Consider the following 19311-nt stretch of genomic DNA (forward strand, 5'->3'; position numbering starts at 1 on the left):
ACACATAGTAAAGATTAAAGCAGCCCTATATTTAAAAAAAACAAGACAGAACAGCATATAATCAACTAAAACAACTAACATAAAAATAAACTAAAACTAACATCTTACAAGGTGTCAAAGGTCAGGGTGAAGAGATGGGTTTTCAGGAGTGATTTAAAAACAGGCTGAGAAGAGGCCTGTCTAATCTCTACAGGCAGATCGTTCCACAGTTTGGGAAATGCTGCAGCAAAAGCACGATGTCCTCTAAGTTTACGCTCAGTCCTGGGTACATTCAGGAACAGCTGACCAGCTGACCTGAGAGAGCGGCTGGACGTATAAGGCTGTAGCAGCTCAGAGAGATAAGATGGGGCTAGGCCATGGAGGGCTTTAAAAGCAAATAAAAGAATTTTAAAATGAATGTGATGTGGTGTTTTTCCTGTAATTCTCTGTTAACTATGAACCAAAACTGTTTGATTGTTTTTTATAATTAGATTAAATTCCACTTGGCACATGTTGTTTGTTTGTTTTTTCTCTAACTTACTATGTCTCCATCTTATTCTCTCCCTAGTAAATGTGTTTTGTCCGTTTCATCAGTTATTGACAGTAAGGTGCTGTTTTAGGTTTTATGGCTGTTACTGTCAAAAGGAAATATTCCCTATGAGAGGTCTGTAATTAGCGCCTGGGAAATGGTCAGCGAGGCGCTTTTGTGCTTAAAAGAAAGCAGGAAGAAACTAGAAAGAGCAGGAAGGAGTAGTGACAGTTTTAGCGCCCTCTGCAGTTTGTGTGTGGAAGTGCAAAAGCTTACAGCACCTGGTATTCCCAGGCGGTCTCCCATCCAAGTACTGACCAGGCCCGACCCTGCTTAGCTTCCGAGATCAGACGAGATCGGGCGTGTTCAGGGTGGTATGGCCGTAAGCGAGAGAAGCCCGCTAGAAAACACCTTTTATACTTGGCAAATGTCACACACTTTCAAATATAGGATTGTGCTAAGCTTCACGTGTTACAGCCAAAACATGCAAACCTTTCTTCTCAACTGCAGCTTCAACACTGAGCTGCAAAAATGCTTTTCCCTCCGTAACGTCACCATAATAACACGTTCGTTTCTCACAGCACAGTGTTAAAGTCACAGAGAGCACACAGTGTGTTACGAAGTCCAACGTTTTTGTGCTTTGGACAATTCAACTTATATACAGGACATCAAAACGTAAGGATGACTGTGTCGTCACAGCATGTATAAAAAGGCTGTTTCTGAAGCCGTGCCTCGCTTACGGCCACACCACCCTGAACGCGCCCGATCTCGTCTGATCTCGGAAGCTAAGCAGGGTCGGGCCTGGTCAGTACTTGGATGGGAGACCGCCTGGGAATACCAGGTGCTGTAAGCTTTTGCACTTCAACACACAAATGACAGTTTAAATATTGAAACGGATCTGAGGCGGCACTCTTTAAGCTCATTTTCTAATAGGATGGTTAGTGAGTCTTGTGCAAAGAGCTCTTCCACTGGTGTAGTAATGTCAAATTCTTCAAGCGTTACATCAATATCACTGTACATGCACAGCACCTGTGGATGTTTTTGTGCAAACACTCACAATTGTTTATGACGTGAATATTGCAGCATTAAGTATGCATTATAACTGTGCTGTCATGTGCAGGTATTAAAAATTAAAGTAGAAACTAATCAATATCCTTCACTCTAAATTGTTTTTTAAATCCCAATAAATGGGTTACAGTATCTACATGAACCCCGTTATCGAGGAAGCCTCTCACTTACGGCCATACCACGCCTGTTCTCATCTGATCTCTGAAGCTAAGCAGGGGCGGTCCTGCATAGTAGCGTCACCTTCACCTTGCTCCATGTTAGAAACTCCATGATATCGTGTTCCCTGCTCAGGGTAGCACACTGATGCGCATTTATTCAGTATTCTTCGGGGCCGCAGTCGGCAGCCAATAAGAGTTCAAACTCGTTGCACATGGGTGTCAGGTTGACGCTGTGTCCGCTGCACAAGGTTAACAAGTTCCTCACTACTGAGCCCAGACGGACTAGCCATAGACATTTTCTACATTTACAGAATAAATAAGTTCGTGTATTTCCTAAATATTTCGTTCTTGTTGTTTTTTTGTTTTGTTTTGCACAAAAGCGAAATGCAATCAGGAGCGTTGTCACGAAGCTTTTCCTGAAGCTGCCTCCACTGAGTGAGCAGCGCCCTCTGCAGTTTGTGTGTGGAAGTGCAAAAGCTTACAGCACCTGGTATTCCCAGGCGGTCTCCCATCCAAGTACTGACCAGGCCCGACCCTGCTTAGCTTCCGAGATCAGACGAGATCGGGCGTGTTCAGGGTGGTATGGCCGTAAGCGAAAGATTAGCTGTCAAAAAGACCTTTTATCGGTGGCAAATGTCACACAGTTTGATATATATTATTGTGCTAAACGTCATATGTTACAGCGACAACATGCAAACCTTGGTTATTAACTGCAGCTTCAACATTGAGCTGCAAAAATGATTTTCTCGCAGTAACATCTCCACAATAACACATGTTCGTTGATTACAGCACAGTGTAAAAGTGACAGAGAGCACACAGTGTGTTCGGACGATTTGGAAGTCCAACATTTTTGCGGTTTGGAGATTTTAACTTAAATATAGAAAACAAAAAACGTAAGCGTCTATGTGTCGCCACAGCATGTATAAAAAGGCTGTTTCTGAGGTGTCCTTTCGCTTAACAGCGAGTCTGAACTGCACTTGACTTGATCTCTGCTCATCTCCAGGCTTCACTTCTCATTCGGTAAGAACTCGTTGGCTTTTGTATACTTCCAAGAAAGAGGGCGAACTCACTCTCCTGCCACACTTATACTCACATGCACATATACTCATATCCAGACATTGGCTTAAAAAACATGCTGGCATAATCTGGGTTCTGTGAGGATGCATATCATACATAAGTAATGCAAGTACTGCATGTCAGGATGGAGGCCTGTCTTTACTGATTTATGTTCAAATAAAGTTTAACGTTAATTCCACTTTCAGGGCATTTCAGTCGCTTCACCACCTGCTCTTCCAGACGACTGACTTGTGCCTGAACACCTGCAGTTAACCAACCAACCACTGATCAGTAAAGCAAAAAAAGGTATATGTTCTCATTTGGAAAAATTAGAATTACAAGTTTTATAAATTTCTTATATAATAATTACATTTAGCAAAAATGTTGTCTCTTTGTGATCACATCTATTATCAATATCAGTGCTTACACAGCTGTGACATGTATGAAGATAATATTTTTTGTGACAGCTATTACCTAACTGCATTCAGCCACCTATGATCCTGTGTATGGTTCAACTCTTGAACAACCAAAAAACCCACCAAGGTTATTTAAAAGGCTTATTCTCAGGGGGATTAATTTCCACTTGTTTACATAAACTTGTTTTCTTTTTTGCAACCAATTAAATAACAAAATGCAAAAATCATAACAATAAAATAACTTCCAAACATCCTATATCAAAACAGACCAACTGAAGTAGATGCGCACATGGTTTTCAAGAGTAGGTAGCGGGATCAAAGTGCAGATGGCATAACGGTGTCAATATTAGACTGAAGGGTCACATTTTCAGACACGCTCCAGTAACCTGCAGTCTTTACAGTGAGGACACGCAAACATTAACCCGACTGGAACATCACTGTATGAAAATATATGATCTGTATTTGTCTTAGCTTCAAACACTGTTTAAAATCAAATATTAAACCGAACAGCGGTAATTACCTGTTCTGCAGAGCTGTGTGTAGCCATCAGTTAGAAAAATCAACAGGTCCTGTTCCCCCTGTGAAAAGTCGCTCTGCTGACTCTTCAAGCTCAGGTTAACTCTGTCTGCTTCTGTTGTCTGTTAACATAATATCTTTGACAAATTTCAGTCTGGCTTTCATAGAGCTCATTCTACTGAAACAGCCCTTCTTAGAGTTTCCAATGACATTCTGATGCAAAACGATGCAGGAAAGTGTTCTGTACTCCTAATGTTGGACCTCACATCAGCCTTTGACACCGTTGACCATTACATTTTGCTTGAAAGGCTGAAATACTGGGTTGGAGTATCTGGGTCTGCCTTAGAGTGGTTCTCCTCGTATCTCCATGAACGATACTTTTCTGTGGCGGTCTCTAAGTACAGGTCATCTTCCACGTCCCTGTCCTATGGTGTGCCACAAGGTTCTGTGCTGTTTTTAATATATCTACTTCCTCTCCAGCATATTTTGAGCCCCTTTGAGGACATTCGCTACCACTGCTACGCAGACGACATCCAGCTATATATATCTTTTAAACCTGAAGATGTTTCTAAGCTGCAGATTCTAAATGTGTGGACACGTCTGTGTGTGAGTTATTCAGGTTCAGTAAGAAGGTAATATGTCTGCAGAATTTGTAATTCTTATGAAGATATTGCTTGTACAATAAATAAAATCCCTTTAACTTCTTCTTTTGGAGAGTGTCTTTATATATTTAGTCATTATGGGGTAATCCTTTATTTAGTAGTAACCCTAGTCGGGGATATACAGTGGGGCAAAAAAGTATTTAGTCAGCCACCGATTGTGCAAGTTCCCCCACTTAAAATGATGACAGAGGTCAGTAATTTGCACCAGAGGTACACTTCAACTGTGAGAGACAGAATGTGAAAAAAAAAAAATCCATGAATTCACATGGTAGGATTTGTAAAGAATTTATTCGTAAATCAGGGTGGAAAATAAGTATTTGGTCAATAACAAAAATACAACTCAATACTTTGTAACATAACCTTTGTTGGCAATAACAGAGGTCAAACGTTTACTATAGGTCTTTACCAGGTTTGCACACACAGTAGCTGGTATTTTGGCCCATTCCTCCATGCAGATCTTCTCAAGAGCAGTGATGTTTTGGGGCTGTCGCCGAGCAACACGGACTTTCAACTCCCGCCACAACCCCATAGAGTCTCCAGACCTCTATGGGGTTGAGGTCTGGAGACTGGCTAGGCCACTCCAGGACTTTCAAATGCTTCTTACGGAGCCACTCCTTTGTTGCCCGGGCGGTGTGTTTTGGATCATTGTCATGTTGGAAGACCCAGCCTCGTTTCATCTTCAAAGTTCTCACTGATGGAAGGAGGTTTTGGCTCAAAATCTCACGATACTTGGCCCCATTCATTCTGTCCTTAACACGGATCAGTCGTCCTGTCCCCTTGGCAGAAAAACAGCCCCATAGCATGATGTTTCCACCCCCATGCTTCACAGTAGGTATGGTGTTCTTGGGATGCAACTCAGTATTCTTCTTCCTCCAAACACGACGAGTTGAGTTTATACCAAAAAGTTCTACTTTGGTTTCATCTGACCACATGACATTCTCCCAATCCTCTGCTGTATCATCCATGTGCTCTCTGGCAAACTTCAGACGGGCCTGTCTGACTGGTTGAGGCTGTGGACAGGTGTCTTTTATACAGATGATGAGGTCAAACAGGTGCCATTCATACAGGTAACGAGTGGGGGACAGAAAAGCTTCTTACAGAAGACGTTACAGGTCTGTGAGAGCCAGGGATTTTCCTTGTTTGAGGTGACCAAATACTTATTTTCCACCCTGATTTACGAATAAATTCTTTACAAATCCTACCATGTGAATTCATGGATTTTTTTTTCACATTCTGTCTCTCACAGTTGAAGTGTACCTCTGGTGCAAATTACTGACCTCTGTCATCATTTTAAGTGGGGGAACTTGCACAATTGGTGGCTGACTAAATACTTTTTTGCCCCACTGTATATCAGAGTTTACTTTCAGATATGAGCATTGTGTTTCCTGTGGATAAATGAATTATTTATTTATTTATTTATTTATTTGAAAGACTGGCTCATGTAAAATATCTGAAAGTATGACAAAGCTCTCCTGTTACTCTTTATGGACACCTGAGCTTCACCATGAGGGCCTGTCTTTATTCACTTTATTCACTGAAATCCAGTTTTATAATGAATTCACAGTAATCACTGACACCTTCAGAGCATTACATTAAAGACATCTTCTACACCTACGCTTCCAGACGACCGACACATACTTCAACCACTGCAGGTTAACCAGCCACTCATCAGTAAAGCAAAAACTAAATGTAAATGTCCTCATGTGGAAAAGACTGAAACACAACTCCCATATATCACTAATGTAACAGATCCATTTAGGTAGAGTGAGAACACTAGGCTGGATGTGTTTTAATGCAGGAACATTCATCATGTCTTAAGTTCAACAAATCATTTACATTTAATATGTGAGCTGGATGGTTACACGATACAATATGATTGTCAACAATAACTGCAATGAACGCTGGTTTGAGGGCAGAGTCAAGGAGGCCATTTACATGAAAAGGGAAAGACCATCTCTGAATCAAGGAGGGGGCCTAAGGGTACATCTGTCACCATCTTACAATGCTGTGATTGCAGCCATTCTCCAATTCTCTGTGAATGGTACTCAAGACCATTGATCAGTGGTTGTTGATCAATGGTCATGAGAATTTGCATAATCATGATTAAGGAACTGACCTCCCAGCCCATTGTTCCTTCAGTCGGCTGGTTTCTCTGACTGAAAACGCTACGTCCAGAAGAACAGAATCAACTTTTGGAGATTTACTTCCCTGGATGATTGAGCACGCATCAAGACCTTTTAATCAGGCCAACAAATATCTTGTACTCAATTTTAGCAGCAGCCATTGTGACTGATGATGAAACTTATGTAAAAGTGCGAAGCTGCAAAAAAGTAATTATAAAAAAAACATTTTGTAGCTGAATGTTACTGGATAGCTGTTTCATCTGTAACACATCAAAATAACCTGTTAAGGTTTAATAGGCTATAAGGAACACACTCACTTCCTGAGCCCTGGGCAATAAGAGACGTTTTGTGCAGCCATTAGAGCACCATGTCCGCTCTAATAGTTCTGTAGTTTGATGCTTGAGTCGTTGCAGACTTGTTGAAACTCCCTCACCTGTCAAAGCAGCGTCTTTGTTATTTGAGTCCAGCAGATGGCAGTGTTTCACTGTCATATGACAGCTGTCTGAAGCTTCAACTGGATTATTCGTTTAAATTAGATCGTTTTATAGAATAGTTTGTGTTTGCTAGGTTTGCTATGCAACAGTGGGGAGGAAAAACTCCTTTTTAACAGGAATATCTAGACATGAGTGATTATTGCAGTGGGGCACTATCTGTGCTATCTATAAGAAATGTTAGGAACAATAAAACTCTGAGGATCAGGGCTCCATTTAACTCCAGTGTCCAGTGGCATTTTAAGAGAGTGAATACCGAAGCTAAATGTGTTTGTAAAGCAAAAGCACTTTGTTAGCCTTTACAGAGCAAAGCTATGGATCAATGTGCAGTGAAGAAAAATCGAGGTGGCCAGTCTGTCCTTTCCTAACCAATCACAGAGCTCCTTACATTGTTGCGCTGGAGAATAACTAAATATAATATAAATATAATATTGAAAATAATCTGTTGTAGAGTCACTACTTAGTGGGCAGAGGACAGTTATCACTTTGCTGGATGATTTAAAGTCACATGTTCTTTATTTGCTGTATGCAGATTAACAGGATATTAACAGATTAACAGTTTTCATTAGACTTCATATGATAATCAACAGTGAAGTGTTTCTCTTGTCAGTGTTTATTCTTGCTCATTGAATGATCTCTGTTCAGATAATATGCTGCACTCATCTCATGTTTCTTTAAATCACTTGTCCAGCTGTCAAACTCTGAAAGAGTTACAGTTTCACCACTGAGCACTTTGAATGGTTATTCTTTTATTTAAAAGCATTTATTTGAGCTGCATCATCAATACGACAAAAACAGTGACTTCAACATTAGTTTATCAAAATATATTTACACCCCTCATGTCAACATTACACCTCCAAAAGAGAGAAATAATCAGAATAAGGGGTAATCATTGTCTTGATAATAATGACCATGAAAATGAAACTAGGCCTACCTTTAGTTCAGCACACTCAGTGTTACATAAAGACATGCGAACATCCCATCATCCATTCTGGAGCCTACTTTTTAAAAGAGCGAGCTGTTTATTCTGGCTGAGTAGCAAACAGAACCAACCATGAAAACCTAAACTGGGAAAACACTCGGAAACCTTGAACACTGGGAACATGGAGACACAGGGGGTAGGTGAACAGACACTCTGACAAAGGACAGAGGAAAACAGAGACAATATATACACTGATCAGGGAAGTGGACAAACATGGGAACACAGACTAGGATTATCAAAATAAGACAAGAAGTAACACAGACACCCTTTTCGGTGACAAAAAAGAGAAAATATCCAGTGAAAGGCAGTTCTCTTGGAAAAACTGCCTTATTGATGTCAACGGTCAGAGAAAAATGTCTGATAGGAAGGCAACCGTAGCTCATACAACCATTTGTTGCAGCCAAAGAATGCAGAAGAGCATTTTGGTCAGCTAAGAACAGGAAATTGAAGCTACAGTTCTCAAAATTTGACGATTGGAAAAATGTTGCCTGGTCTGATGAGTCTTGATTTCTGCTCTGACATGCAAATGATCAAGTCAGAATTTGGCATAAATAGCATGAAAGGATGGATCCATGCTGAGAAGCTGAGCTTTATTCAAAGTGATTTGAAACAAACTGCAGTAATAAGAGCAAACTAGTGCACAGTTATGTTTACGTGAGCGTTATTTTGTATGCATTTGTACAGTTCCATAACTGTGAGAATACATTGATAGCATTTAACTCTAGTAACAGGCATTTGTACCAGTAAGCATGAAAAAGTAGGGAAAAGAACTAGTATGTAAGCACTGGCTAGTACTGTAAAGTATATGTGTATATAGGGCAATCGTGGCTCAAGAGTTCGCAGTTCGTCCTGTAATTGGAAGGTTGCCAGATTGAGCCCCGCCTCAGACAGTCTCGGTCGTTGTGTCCTTGGGCAAGACACTTGACCCGTTGCCTACTGGTGGTGGTCAGAGGGCCCGGTGGCGCCAGTGTCCGGCAGCCTCGCCTCTGTCAGTGCGCCCCAGGGCAGCTGTGGCTACAATGTAGCTGCCATCACCAGTGTGTGAATGTGTGTGTGAATGTGTGTGTGACTGAATGTAGTGTAAAGCTCTTTGGGGTCCTTGGGGACTAAGTAAAGTGCTGTACAAATACAGGCCATTTACCGTGTGTGTGTTTATGCTCAAGTGTATGAATAAATTAGTCAGTTTTAAACAGTTGCAATTTAAACAGTAGAAGAGTGGCACTATATTTATATATTTATAAAGAATTTCAAACAACAATTAATTGATGCTCAAAGCAGGTTTATTTAATTAATATCCAGATTTCCAATTAGTTCCGAATTCATTCAGCAGCAAATCACATCACCAGTCACTTCAAGGCTGTATGTATTATTGTAAGGTAGACCCTACAATAATACATACAGAGAACCCAACAATCATATGACCCCCTATGAGCAAGCACTTTGGCGACAGTGGGAAGGAAAAACTCCCTTTTTACAGGAAGAAACCTCCAGCAGAACCAGGCTCAGGTGGGGGCGGGGCCATCTGCTGCGACCGGTTGGGGTGAGAGAAGGAAGACGTTTGTTGTAGGTCTGATTGAAGGACTGATGTGATGGTAAGTTGTCTGCTGCTCCGCTTTGAATATTGAGAGATTAGTTGATGGATTTCAAGCCAAATTGTGCCCAAGTTTAAGAACATATTCATTGGTTGTTTTTGTTGATGTTATTGTTTTGGGCTTTTTTTCCACAAGAATTTCTAGCTCCCCTAGAATTCTGGCCACCCAAACGATGATTGCTGCTGAGAGAGCACAAGGTTTTGTCCCCCTGTGTTATTCATATCGGTGTAGGGGGCTCTCCCTGAGAGGCCAGGGTCGAAAAAGGGATGCTTCAGAACCTCCGAGGGTGTTATGCGCTGATTTGCATCCAAGGCCAACATTTGTTTGATTAGCCTTACAAATAATGGTTGGCCATTTTCAGGTCCTCGCCTAACCTTCAGTAGTTGTTCGAGGTCATCGAGACACTTAAGTTTTATATATCGAGTTTCCTTTGATTGATAATCTGTCTCGTATTGAAATTGTTCTTGGGTCTTAAATGTCCAGCGCTGTTCGTTGTAGTTATCCTCGATGAAATAGCAGTCAGTGTACAAGCCAGACTTTAGAAGATGATCTGGTAGCTGACCCTGAGTTTCAATTATGAACTTCAAAACATCATAATCGTCTTCCCCAGGATAGAGAGGCACCCCTGTAGCAAGCTCCACGGCTACCAGCCCCAGAGACCACATGTCAATTGCTTCATCATATGGAGTGCCAAGCATAACCTCAGGTGCACAATAACCAACCGTCCCCACACGGTTACCAGGAATCAGTGCAGAAGCAGGAAATGCAAGTCCAAAGTCTATAAGTTTGACTTTGATGGGAGACTCACTGCGGTTCACAACCATTATGTTTCCAGGTTTGAGGTCAGCATGCACTATTCCCACAGAACCCAGGTGGAACAGAGCATTTGCGAGCTGATGCAAAATTGGCCTGATTTCTCTTATTGGGAGACCCTGGTTATTCCGGTCCCCTATGTAGTCCCACAGGCTTTGGTCGAGGAGTTCAAAATTTAAGCAAATGCGCTCTCCATCGAGGAAATAGCCGTTCCATTCGACAATGTTGCACCTGTCTGGATCCAAGCGTCGTAGCTGCTCCAGGATGAAAATTTCCAGTTTTGCCTGTAGCAGGATTTCAGGGTCGCTTTTGTTGACTTTAATAGCCACAGTTTGGTTGTTTTTTGTATCGCGACATCTGGTTACCAAACCAAAACCTCCTTCTCCGAGGAAGGCCTCTACCACATGGTGATCTCCCAAAATGGTCCCTTCCGTTATTTCAAGATCATCTTCAGAGGAAGATGGGTTGGCTGAGGTGTTGATGTGGCCTTTTTGAGGAAATTCAACTGAGTTTTGGAAACTGCAGTTGAATTTTTGCGATCCATGACTTTTCCAGCTTGAAGGCTGCTGAGAGAGCACAAGGTTTTGTCCCCGTGTGCTATTCATGTCAGTGCAGGGGGCTCTCCCTGAGAGGCCAGGGTCGAAAAAGGGATGCTTCAGAACCTCCGAGGGTGTTATGCGCTGATTTGCATCCAAGGCCAACATTTGTTTGATTAGCCTTACAAATAATGGTTGGCCATTTTCAGGTCCTCGCCTAACCTTCAGTAGTTGTTCGAGGTCATCGAGACGCTTAAGTTTTATCAATCGAGTTTCCTTGGATTGATAATATGTCTCGTATTGAAATTGTTCTTGGGTCTTAAATGTCCAGCGCTGTTCGTTGTAGTTATCCTCGATGAAATAGCAGTCAGTGTACAAGCCAGACTCTAGAAGATGATCTGGTAGCTGACCCTGAGTTTCAATTATGAACTTCAAAACATCATAATCGTCTTCCCCAGGATAGAGAGGCACCCCTGTAGCAAGCTCCACGGCTACCAGCCCCAGAGACCACATGTCAATTGCTTCATCATATGGAGTGCCAAGCATAACCTCAGGTGCACAATAACCAACCGTCCCCACACGGTTACCAGGAATCAGTGCAGAAGCAGGACATGCGAGGCCAAAGTCTATAAGTTTGACTTTGACGGGAGACTCACTGCGGTTCACAACCATTATGTTGACAGGTTTGAGGTCAGCATGCACTATTCCCACAGAACCCAGGTGGAACAGAGCATTTGCGAGCTGATGCAAAATTGGCCTGATTTCTCTTATTGGGAGACCCTGGTTATTCCGGTCCCCTATGTAATCTGACAGGCTTTGGTCGAGGAGTTCAAAATTTAAGCAAATGCGCTCTCTATCGAGGAAATAGCCGTTCCATTCGACAATGTTGCACCTGTCTGGATCCAAGCGTCTTAGCTGCTCCAGGATGAAAATTTCCAGTTTTGCCTGTAGCAGAATTTTAGGGTCGCTTTTGTTGACTTTAATAGCCACAGTTTGGTTGTTTTTTGTATCGCAACATCTGGTTACCAATCCAAAGCCTCCTTCTCCGAGGAAGGCCTCTACCACGTGGTGATCTCCCAAAATGGTCCCTTCCGTTATTTCAAGATCATCTTCAGAGGAAGATGGGTTGGCTGAGGTGTTGATGTGTCCTTTTTGAGGAAATTCAACTGAGTTTTGGAAACTGCAGTTGAATTTTTGCGATCCATGACTTTTCCAGCTTGAAGGCTGCTGAGAGAGCACAAGGTTTTGTCCCCGTGTGCTATTCATGTCAGTGCAGGGGGCTCTCCCTGAGAGGCCAGGGTCGAAAAAGGGATGCTTCAGAACCTCCGAGGGTGTTATGCGCTGATTTGCATCCAAGGCCAACATTTGTTTGATTAGCCTGACAAATAATGGTTGGCCATTTTCCGGTCCTCGCCTAACCTCCAGTAGTTGTTCGAGGTCATCGAGACACTTAAGTTTTATCGATCGAGTTTCCTTGGATTGATAATATGTCTCGTATTGAAATTGTTCTTGGGTCTTAAATGTCCAGCGCTGTTCGTTGTAGTTATCCTCGATGAAATAGCAATCAGTGTACAAGCCAGACTCTAGAAGATGATCTGGTAGCTGACCCTGAGTTTCAATTATGAACTTCAAAACATCATAATCGTCTTCCCCAGGATAGAGAGGCACCCCTGTAGCAAGCTCCACGGCTACCAGCCCCAGAGACCACATGTCAATTGCTTCATCATATGGAGTGCCAAGCATAATCTCAGGTGCACAATAACCAATTGTCCCCACAGCACCACCAGCAATCACTGCAGAAGTGTTACATGCGATGCCAAAGTCTATAAGTTTGACTTTGACGGGAGACTCACTGCGGTTCACAACCATTATGTTGACAGGTTTGAGGTCAGCATGCACTATTCCCACAGAACCCAGGTGGAACAGAGCATTTGCGAGCTGATGCAAAATTGGCCTGAGTTCTCTCATTGGGAGACCCTGGTTATTCCGGTCCCCTATGTAGTCTGACAGGCTTTGGTCGAGGAGTTCAAAATTTAAGCAAATGCGCTCTCCATCGAGGAAATAGCCGTTCCATTCGACAATGTTGCACCTGTCTGGATCCAAGCGTCGTAGCTGCTCCAGGATGAAAATTTCCAGTTTTGCCTGTAGCAGAATTTCAGGGTCGCTTTTGTTGACTTTAATAGCCACAGTTTGGTTGTTTTTTGTATCGCGACATTTGGTTACAACACCAAAGTTTCCTTCTCCAAGGAAAGCCTCCACCACGTGGTGATCTCCCAAAATGGTCCCTTTAGATATTTTAAGCTCATCTGAGCCGAAGGATGGGTTGGCTGACATGGTGTAATGTGTCTGTTTGTGCTGTGAATTGGTGAGAAACAAAACTGAACTTGTTTTGGTTTCTCCTGTAAATTGCTCTCAAAACTTCTCGAAAGGGTTTTAGTTGCTGCAGGTCAATGTCCGTTAAGCATAAAGTAACATAGGTGAGCGCTCCTATTTAAGGGGTTTGGGATCAAAGCAAAGTTACCACGTCAGAAAAGATCAAAGCAAAGTTGTCACGTAACAAGGGATCGAAGCGTTCTAATATGTGCGCATGCGCACACACGTGTTTGTTTGTGTAATATTGTTCACTCTAAATTTGATCCTAATCAATTTAATATCAGTCAATAAAAGAAAATGTTAGTTTTGGAAAATTTTTAAATGACAAAACTGACAGTTAAAACATTTTTTGTTTGTGTATTTGTATTTTTTTCGTTTTTTTTTTTTGCATACCATGTCAAGCTTTTCTGTATATAGTCATGTCGTAGATTTCGGAGCAAACAAGAAATTGAATTGGATTTTAATATTGCAGTGCTTGGATTTCGGATGTGGTGCTTAAAACTTCTTGAAACTGTAACCGTATTTCATTCACCACAAATAACTATCTGATTGAATAGTTTTCTTATCAGATAGAGAAATAAAATGAGTCGCAAAGTCTAAAAGCAACATTTCTCTGCCTGGGCTGCCTTGTACCTCTGCACGTTAGTCTGTTTCAATGTGTGACCCCCCCACACTCCCTGATCAGTCGGGGGTGAGCGCACTAACGTGCCTGGAGGCCGTTTTAATGAGTGTTTGCTGGAAAACGAAAAATACAAGAAGGAGTCTTCAGGAAGGATTTGTACGTTTTCACAACGGAGGAGTTTGCGTAAGTCCTAGTAAATAATTTTCTCGAGTGTGGACGTTACTCATGTTATTTTTTAAAATTGGTATTATTATTTTGCTAGCTAGCAAACTCGCGAGATAAAGGATTGAAGTGCACTCAGTGCGATACAATACGGTGCCGCTATTCTAACAGTTAGTTATTGCAGGGTAACTTCTAGAATATGCTGTGAATTTAACTAAGATTACGCAGCAGTAGCAGTAATACGAGTTACTTCCCTCGAGTGAAAGCTTTAAACGTTAGCCCGATGCTTAACTAGCCAACGTCAAGCTTTCTGATTGAAGGCTAAAAGCGACGTTGTCACCAAGTAAACAGAATATTGATGATATTTTTGTATTAACCCGGTGTCTTTGGGAACACTTTAGGGGGAAATAACGGTAATATGACTGAACCATATGGGAACAAAGAATAGGCACTTTTTTGTGCTACCGAAGTTTCCTCGCTTTCATTCAAAATCTGTTTATCATTAAACAATTTAAACATAATGGCTTCAAGCTCACATTGAGGCCTGTGGGACACTATCAGCCACTGAGACAGTAGACAAGTGACTATTTCACACTTTAAGGCTGCCTGTTTATTTAAGGGAGATGACAGTACATTATAACTGTACATAATAATATCAATGCATTTTTAAAGTGTTGACTTGATCTGAGTATGTCATCTGTTCAAAGCCTCTCCCAGTCAGTGCTGTTCTCTATGCCTGTCTTACTCTACATGATGTTATTAGCACAAACACTTTAAAGGTGATAATTAGGTCTACAACAATAACACAGACTGCAATGTAGTTAAGCGTCTTACAGTTAGTTTTGAATGAATGAACTTCAAAAAACAACACAAGCAAAGATCTGTCTCCTCCTATTTTTTGTGTCACATAAGAAAGAAGCATCAATATCTGATGAAAAACTTATTAATTTGGCCTTTCACGTGGTCTTACTCAGGTGATGCGAAGTGAAATATGCATCTTTTTTATGGTAATGTGCTGGAAAAGTTTGAAAATGGACATTAAACATGCTTACAAAGTGCTTGAATTTGACCCTGAAAGGTGTTTGAACCCAGAAAAAGTCACACTTGGAGTAAAAACCTCTCATAGCAAGTTAATCATATTAAATTGATTTGATGCTTTCAGCACAAAATTTAGCCACACAGTCAGGACAGCGTCGGATTTACCCTCATCGGTAAACGTGTTTATGCAGTACATAGTAACAGTGTGGCCGAGTCCTCTGGTTCAAATCAGTTCCAGTACATTTGGAGATGTAAGTCTTAACCTTTCACATGCATCGGGAAGGAAAATACAACCAACATTTAAATGTCTTAATTCGATTTCTTTTAAGTGTCTTAATGAGCTGCTGCATGTGAAAGTTAGCAACTGTTGATTTTACTGGCAACAGTTACTCAGTGTTAGCTCATTACTCTTTACTTGTTGAAACAAATCTTGTCTGTTGTTGGTTAATCTGATTCCTGAGCGCTTGTGTTTGTGCCAAAGATGTTGTTTTTTTAAATGATGAAGCAGCTCCGCTCTCTATAGTATTTATTTGTTGGAGGGAATGTGTTTTGATCATCTTCGTGTTCGTTTCCAACATGATATTCTTATTCTTGGACTCTACTAGAGTAGCTTTGCATGCTTCTTTATCTTAAACAAAGCTCCTCTTTTTCTCCTCTGCCTGAAAAACAGGGGTTGTGCCTTTAAGCTAACTTTACTCTTATTGGTTGATATTAAAAAGACTTGCTATTAATGATCAAGGCTTTTTTAATGTCATGGATTGGGTGTTCTTTTTATTCACGCTTTTTTCTCGGGTCTATGATGGATATTTTTGCATAAATTAAGATCTGATTACAAATATTAGTCTCACACGTTACATTAATTTAATTCAAAAGTGAGTCAGGTAGGTGTTAAGTAGAAATGCAGCAGAATAGTGAAATTAATCTTGTATTTATCGTCTAATCTTGATCACATGTTCAGCGCTCATAAAAAATATATTTGGAAAACAAGAATATTTGTGCTTATTATTTAGTTTATTTATTACAGAGGAAAAAAACATGACACTCTTCCTCACCACTTCCATTCAATCTTTTTCCTCAGGACTCATTTTAAGCTGCGTACAGAAGGATTCAGTCTGCAGAACACACACATGCATCTGCTTCAGTGGCAATGAATGAAAACATCTGGCTGTGTTATTATGCATACTGAAATAGGAAAATAAGTAAGATGAATGAGTTGAGCGCTCTGAGCTGGATGTCTTTCTGAAGTACAACTCTCCTGCCTCTGAGCTTCATGTGAAATGTCTTTACTTGCTCAAATTCAATCTCGTAAAAGTCGATCATAAAACTTATGAAAGCTTGTCTAACTTTCTGGGATCTAACTCATTTTAGATATTTGTTTCTATGTGCTGCGTGTGTTGTTATTCAGATGTGAAGTTTAAAAAAGGTTTAGCTGAGTCTTCATTTAATAAATGTTATTTCTGGGGTTTTGTTTTGCTTGCTAATCGTCAATACTGTGACGGTGTGTCACTGCACAGATCCTCCAGGGAAAATGTTTTTGTTTTTTCACATTTTGACTGTTGTGATTCATTATTTCCACCTTTCAGTCTTTCCCGTTTCATTATCTAACACACACATTATTCTCTCCCACTGCGCTCCGACTTTTTAATTCTTTGAAAAAAACATTTAATCTTCACAGTACTGCCAAAGTGCAGCGATACATTATGAAGTGCACAGAAAGAGTCTGGATTTCCATTTCTCATACAGTACCGAGCAAAAGTCTTATTTTTTCATGTTTTGCCAGGTCAGTCTGTGTTAACGGTGTTATTAACTGCATTCTTTAACTAAAGAAGTCAGAACAAATGATGTGGGGTTTTGTTTTTTTGCAATAGGCTGCAAGTAAATGTGTAAAGATACAATTTAAAATTGGTTCTTTGTTAAGTTTTCTGGTCCTTTCTGTGACTTAGGTGTCTGTTTATGTTTGAATGTTTCACAGATTAGTGTGAAGGGTCTTAACAGACAAAAACTGGTCAAATACAAGCCCTGGATTAAAAATCAGAAACACTTTAAAAAGCCTGGAGAGCTATTCCTTAATACCACTTTAAAGATTAGCTACAGCCACCCCTCAGGTGACAGAGCAGGTCAGCCACTAATCAGAAGGTCGGTGGTTCGATCCCAGGCTGCCTCCTGGCTGCATGCCAAATATCCTTGGGCAAGACACTAACCTCATATTTGCCTACTGGTGGTGGTCAGAGGGCCCGGTGGCGCCTGTGTCCGGCAGCCTCGCCTCTGTCAGTGCGCCCCAGGGCAGCTGTGGCTACAATGTAGCTTGCCATCACCCGTGTGTGAATGGGTGAATGTAGTGTAAAGCACTTTGGGGTCCTTAAGGACTAGAAAAAAGCGCTATACAAATGCAGGCCATTTACCATTACAGGGAAGTCCGGATCCCTGGAAGCAAATGAGGGATGGCTCAAGACTTTTGCACAGTGCTGTACATGTCATGTTTCCTGTTTTATAGCTCAGCTCAAACTGACACGTTCTCACTAACCGCTTCTCATTTTCTCCACAGTAAACTTTGACCACTTCCAGATACTGTGGGCCATCGAGAAAGGAAGGAAGGAAAGGAAAGGAAGGAAAGGAAGCTTGGGAAAGGTAATGCGGCCTCCGGTAATGCGGAAAGGTAATGAGGCTTTGGTGAACACTAGATGGATCAACTGAAGGACCAACTGCATCTTTCAGGTCCTGTGTCAGGTGTTTGCTGAATTTGTGTTTGCGGTAATGCAGCCTCCATTTTTCATGCGACTTGTATATTGTTTGCCCTTAATTACCCACCACAGTCGTCATCTCTAAAGAATCAGTGCAAGCGAAGCGAAATGTGCTGGAATTACACTTTAGTTCTCGTGTGCTGCTGTTATTTAATAACAGTTATAAATGCAGCTTATGTAATTATTTCTATAAAATAAGTTAGAGGAGAGCCGATTTATATTTCATCTCACTCAGGCTACGTCCACACGTACCCGGGTATTTTTGAAAACACCGATTTTTCTACGCGTTTGCACCTTTCGTCCACACGTAAACGGCGTTTTTGGTCACTGAAACCTGAGATTTTTAAAAACTCCGGCCAGGGTGGATATTTTTGAAAACTCCGTTTTTGCATTTACGTGTGGACGAGAAAAACGCAGCGTCAAAGGTGTGCGCCTTTTTATTATTGTTATTATGTTATTGTTTCGGTGAAATGAATTTCTACAATACTGTTACTGTTAATCGTTCTCTCTGCAGTGTTTAAATGCTTACATATACACACACAGTTACTGTCCCGCAACACATACGACTCGGTTCTGCTTCTATGCCCCAGCTTTGTTTACTTTTTCCCATCGAGGCTTCTAGACTTCTGATTGGCCAACATTTCTACACGGTTAGGAATATATCGCCACCTGTTGCTTTGGCATGTTCCTAGCAGCGTTTTCCTTCATTTCTGCGTTTACGGAAAATCTCAGTTTTCAAAAATACCCGTGTACGTGTGGACGTAGCCTCAATCTAGGTGGGAAATTTTACTCCACGTCTCAATTTAATTACAGAGCAGCACAATTCTGTGGCTCTATTTGTCATCGCACTCAACAGTTCTGTGTGTGTGTGAGATACACAATTGGGGCTCCAGAGATTGGAATAGTTTACCTTCATTTTAAATATCACTGCCCTGAGCACATTGTCAGCTTTAAAATTCAAACTTAAAGAGTTTGTAAGTAAACTGGCTGAGATGAGACACAGACGATGCACCGGGTCCTCGTCTGAGTGCTGGCTTTCAGCTGTGCTGTATCTCTTCCCCAGCCATGCACACACAGACACTGTGCTACACTTACACAGTGAGACAGATGCTCACAGAGACGTCCAGATACATTTTGTCCTTGCTGGAGGTCATCTTGTGTGTGTTTTTTGGCCCACTGTGGCCTCACACCGAGCTCCTGCTGTTTTTTGAACACTTTAACAGCACCAATCTTTAGCTTCCTGTTGGGGGGGATGTAGGAGGTAATAAATCAGGTTTGGTTATCCTAATTTATAGCTGTCTTTATGTTAAGGATTAAAATAAAATTCACAAGAGGAAGGTGTTGGTGTGTGTGGTTGAGAAGAGAAGGGAGAAGCTAGAATGAAGCACAAACAGAGGGAGGTGTTTGCCTCTCGCTGTAGCGCTGTGAAACATGATCTGTATATTGCAGCTTGT

General features: G+C 41.4%; 1 protein-coding gene, 1 long non-coding RNA gene and 3 other non-coding genes across 5 annotated transcripts in view; 2 read left to right on the forward strand and 3 right to left on the reverse strand.

Moving 5' to 3' along the window:
- LOC146492252 (uncharacterized) overlaps positions 1 to 19311 on the forward strand; it is a 90468-nt gene that overhangs the window by 48926 nt on the left and 22231 nt on the right. The gene's annotated exons all lie outside the window — the stretch shown is intronic.
- LOC146492257 (5S ribosomal RNA) lies at positions 778 to 896 on the reverse strand. Its single transcript, XR_014872666.1, has one exon. It is a non-coding gene; the product is annotated as a 5S ribosomal RNA (ribosomal RNA).
- On the forward strand, positions 1243 to 1361 carry LOC146492258 (5S ribosomal RNA). Its single transcript, XR_014872680.1, has one exon. It is a non-coding gene; the product is annotated as a 5S ribosomal RNA (ribosomal RNA).
- On the reverse strand, positions 2210 to 2328 carry LOC146492259 (5S ribosomal RNA). The gene has a single exon (XR_014872667.1). It is a non-coding gene; the product is annotated as a 5S ribosomal RNA (ribosomal RNA).
- On the reverse strand, positions 9243 to 14439 carry LOC146492260 (uncharacterized). Its single transcript, XM_085151463.1, has one exon. The coding sequence runs from the start codon at positions 13253 to 13255 to the stop codon at positions 9722 to 9724; it is 3534 nt and encodes a 1177-aa protein (XP_085007589.1). The 5' UTR covers positions 13256 to 14439; the 3' UTR covers positions 9243 to 9721.

The sequence above is a fragment of the Neolamprologus multifasciatus genome, chromosome 23 (genome assembly GCF_963576455.1).
Source record: "Neolamprologus multifasciatus chromosome 23, fNeoMul1.2, whole genome shotgun sequence".
Lineage (NCBI taxonomy): Eukaryota > Metazoa > Chordata > Actinopteri > Cichliformes > Cichlidae > Neolamprologus > Neolamprologus multifasciatus.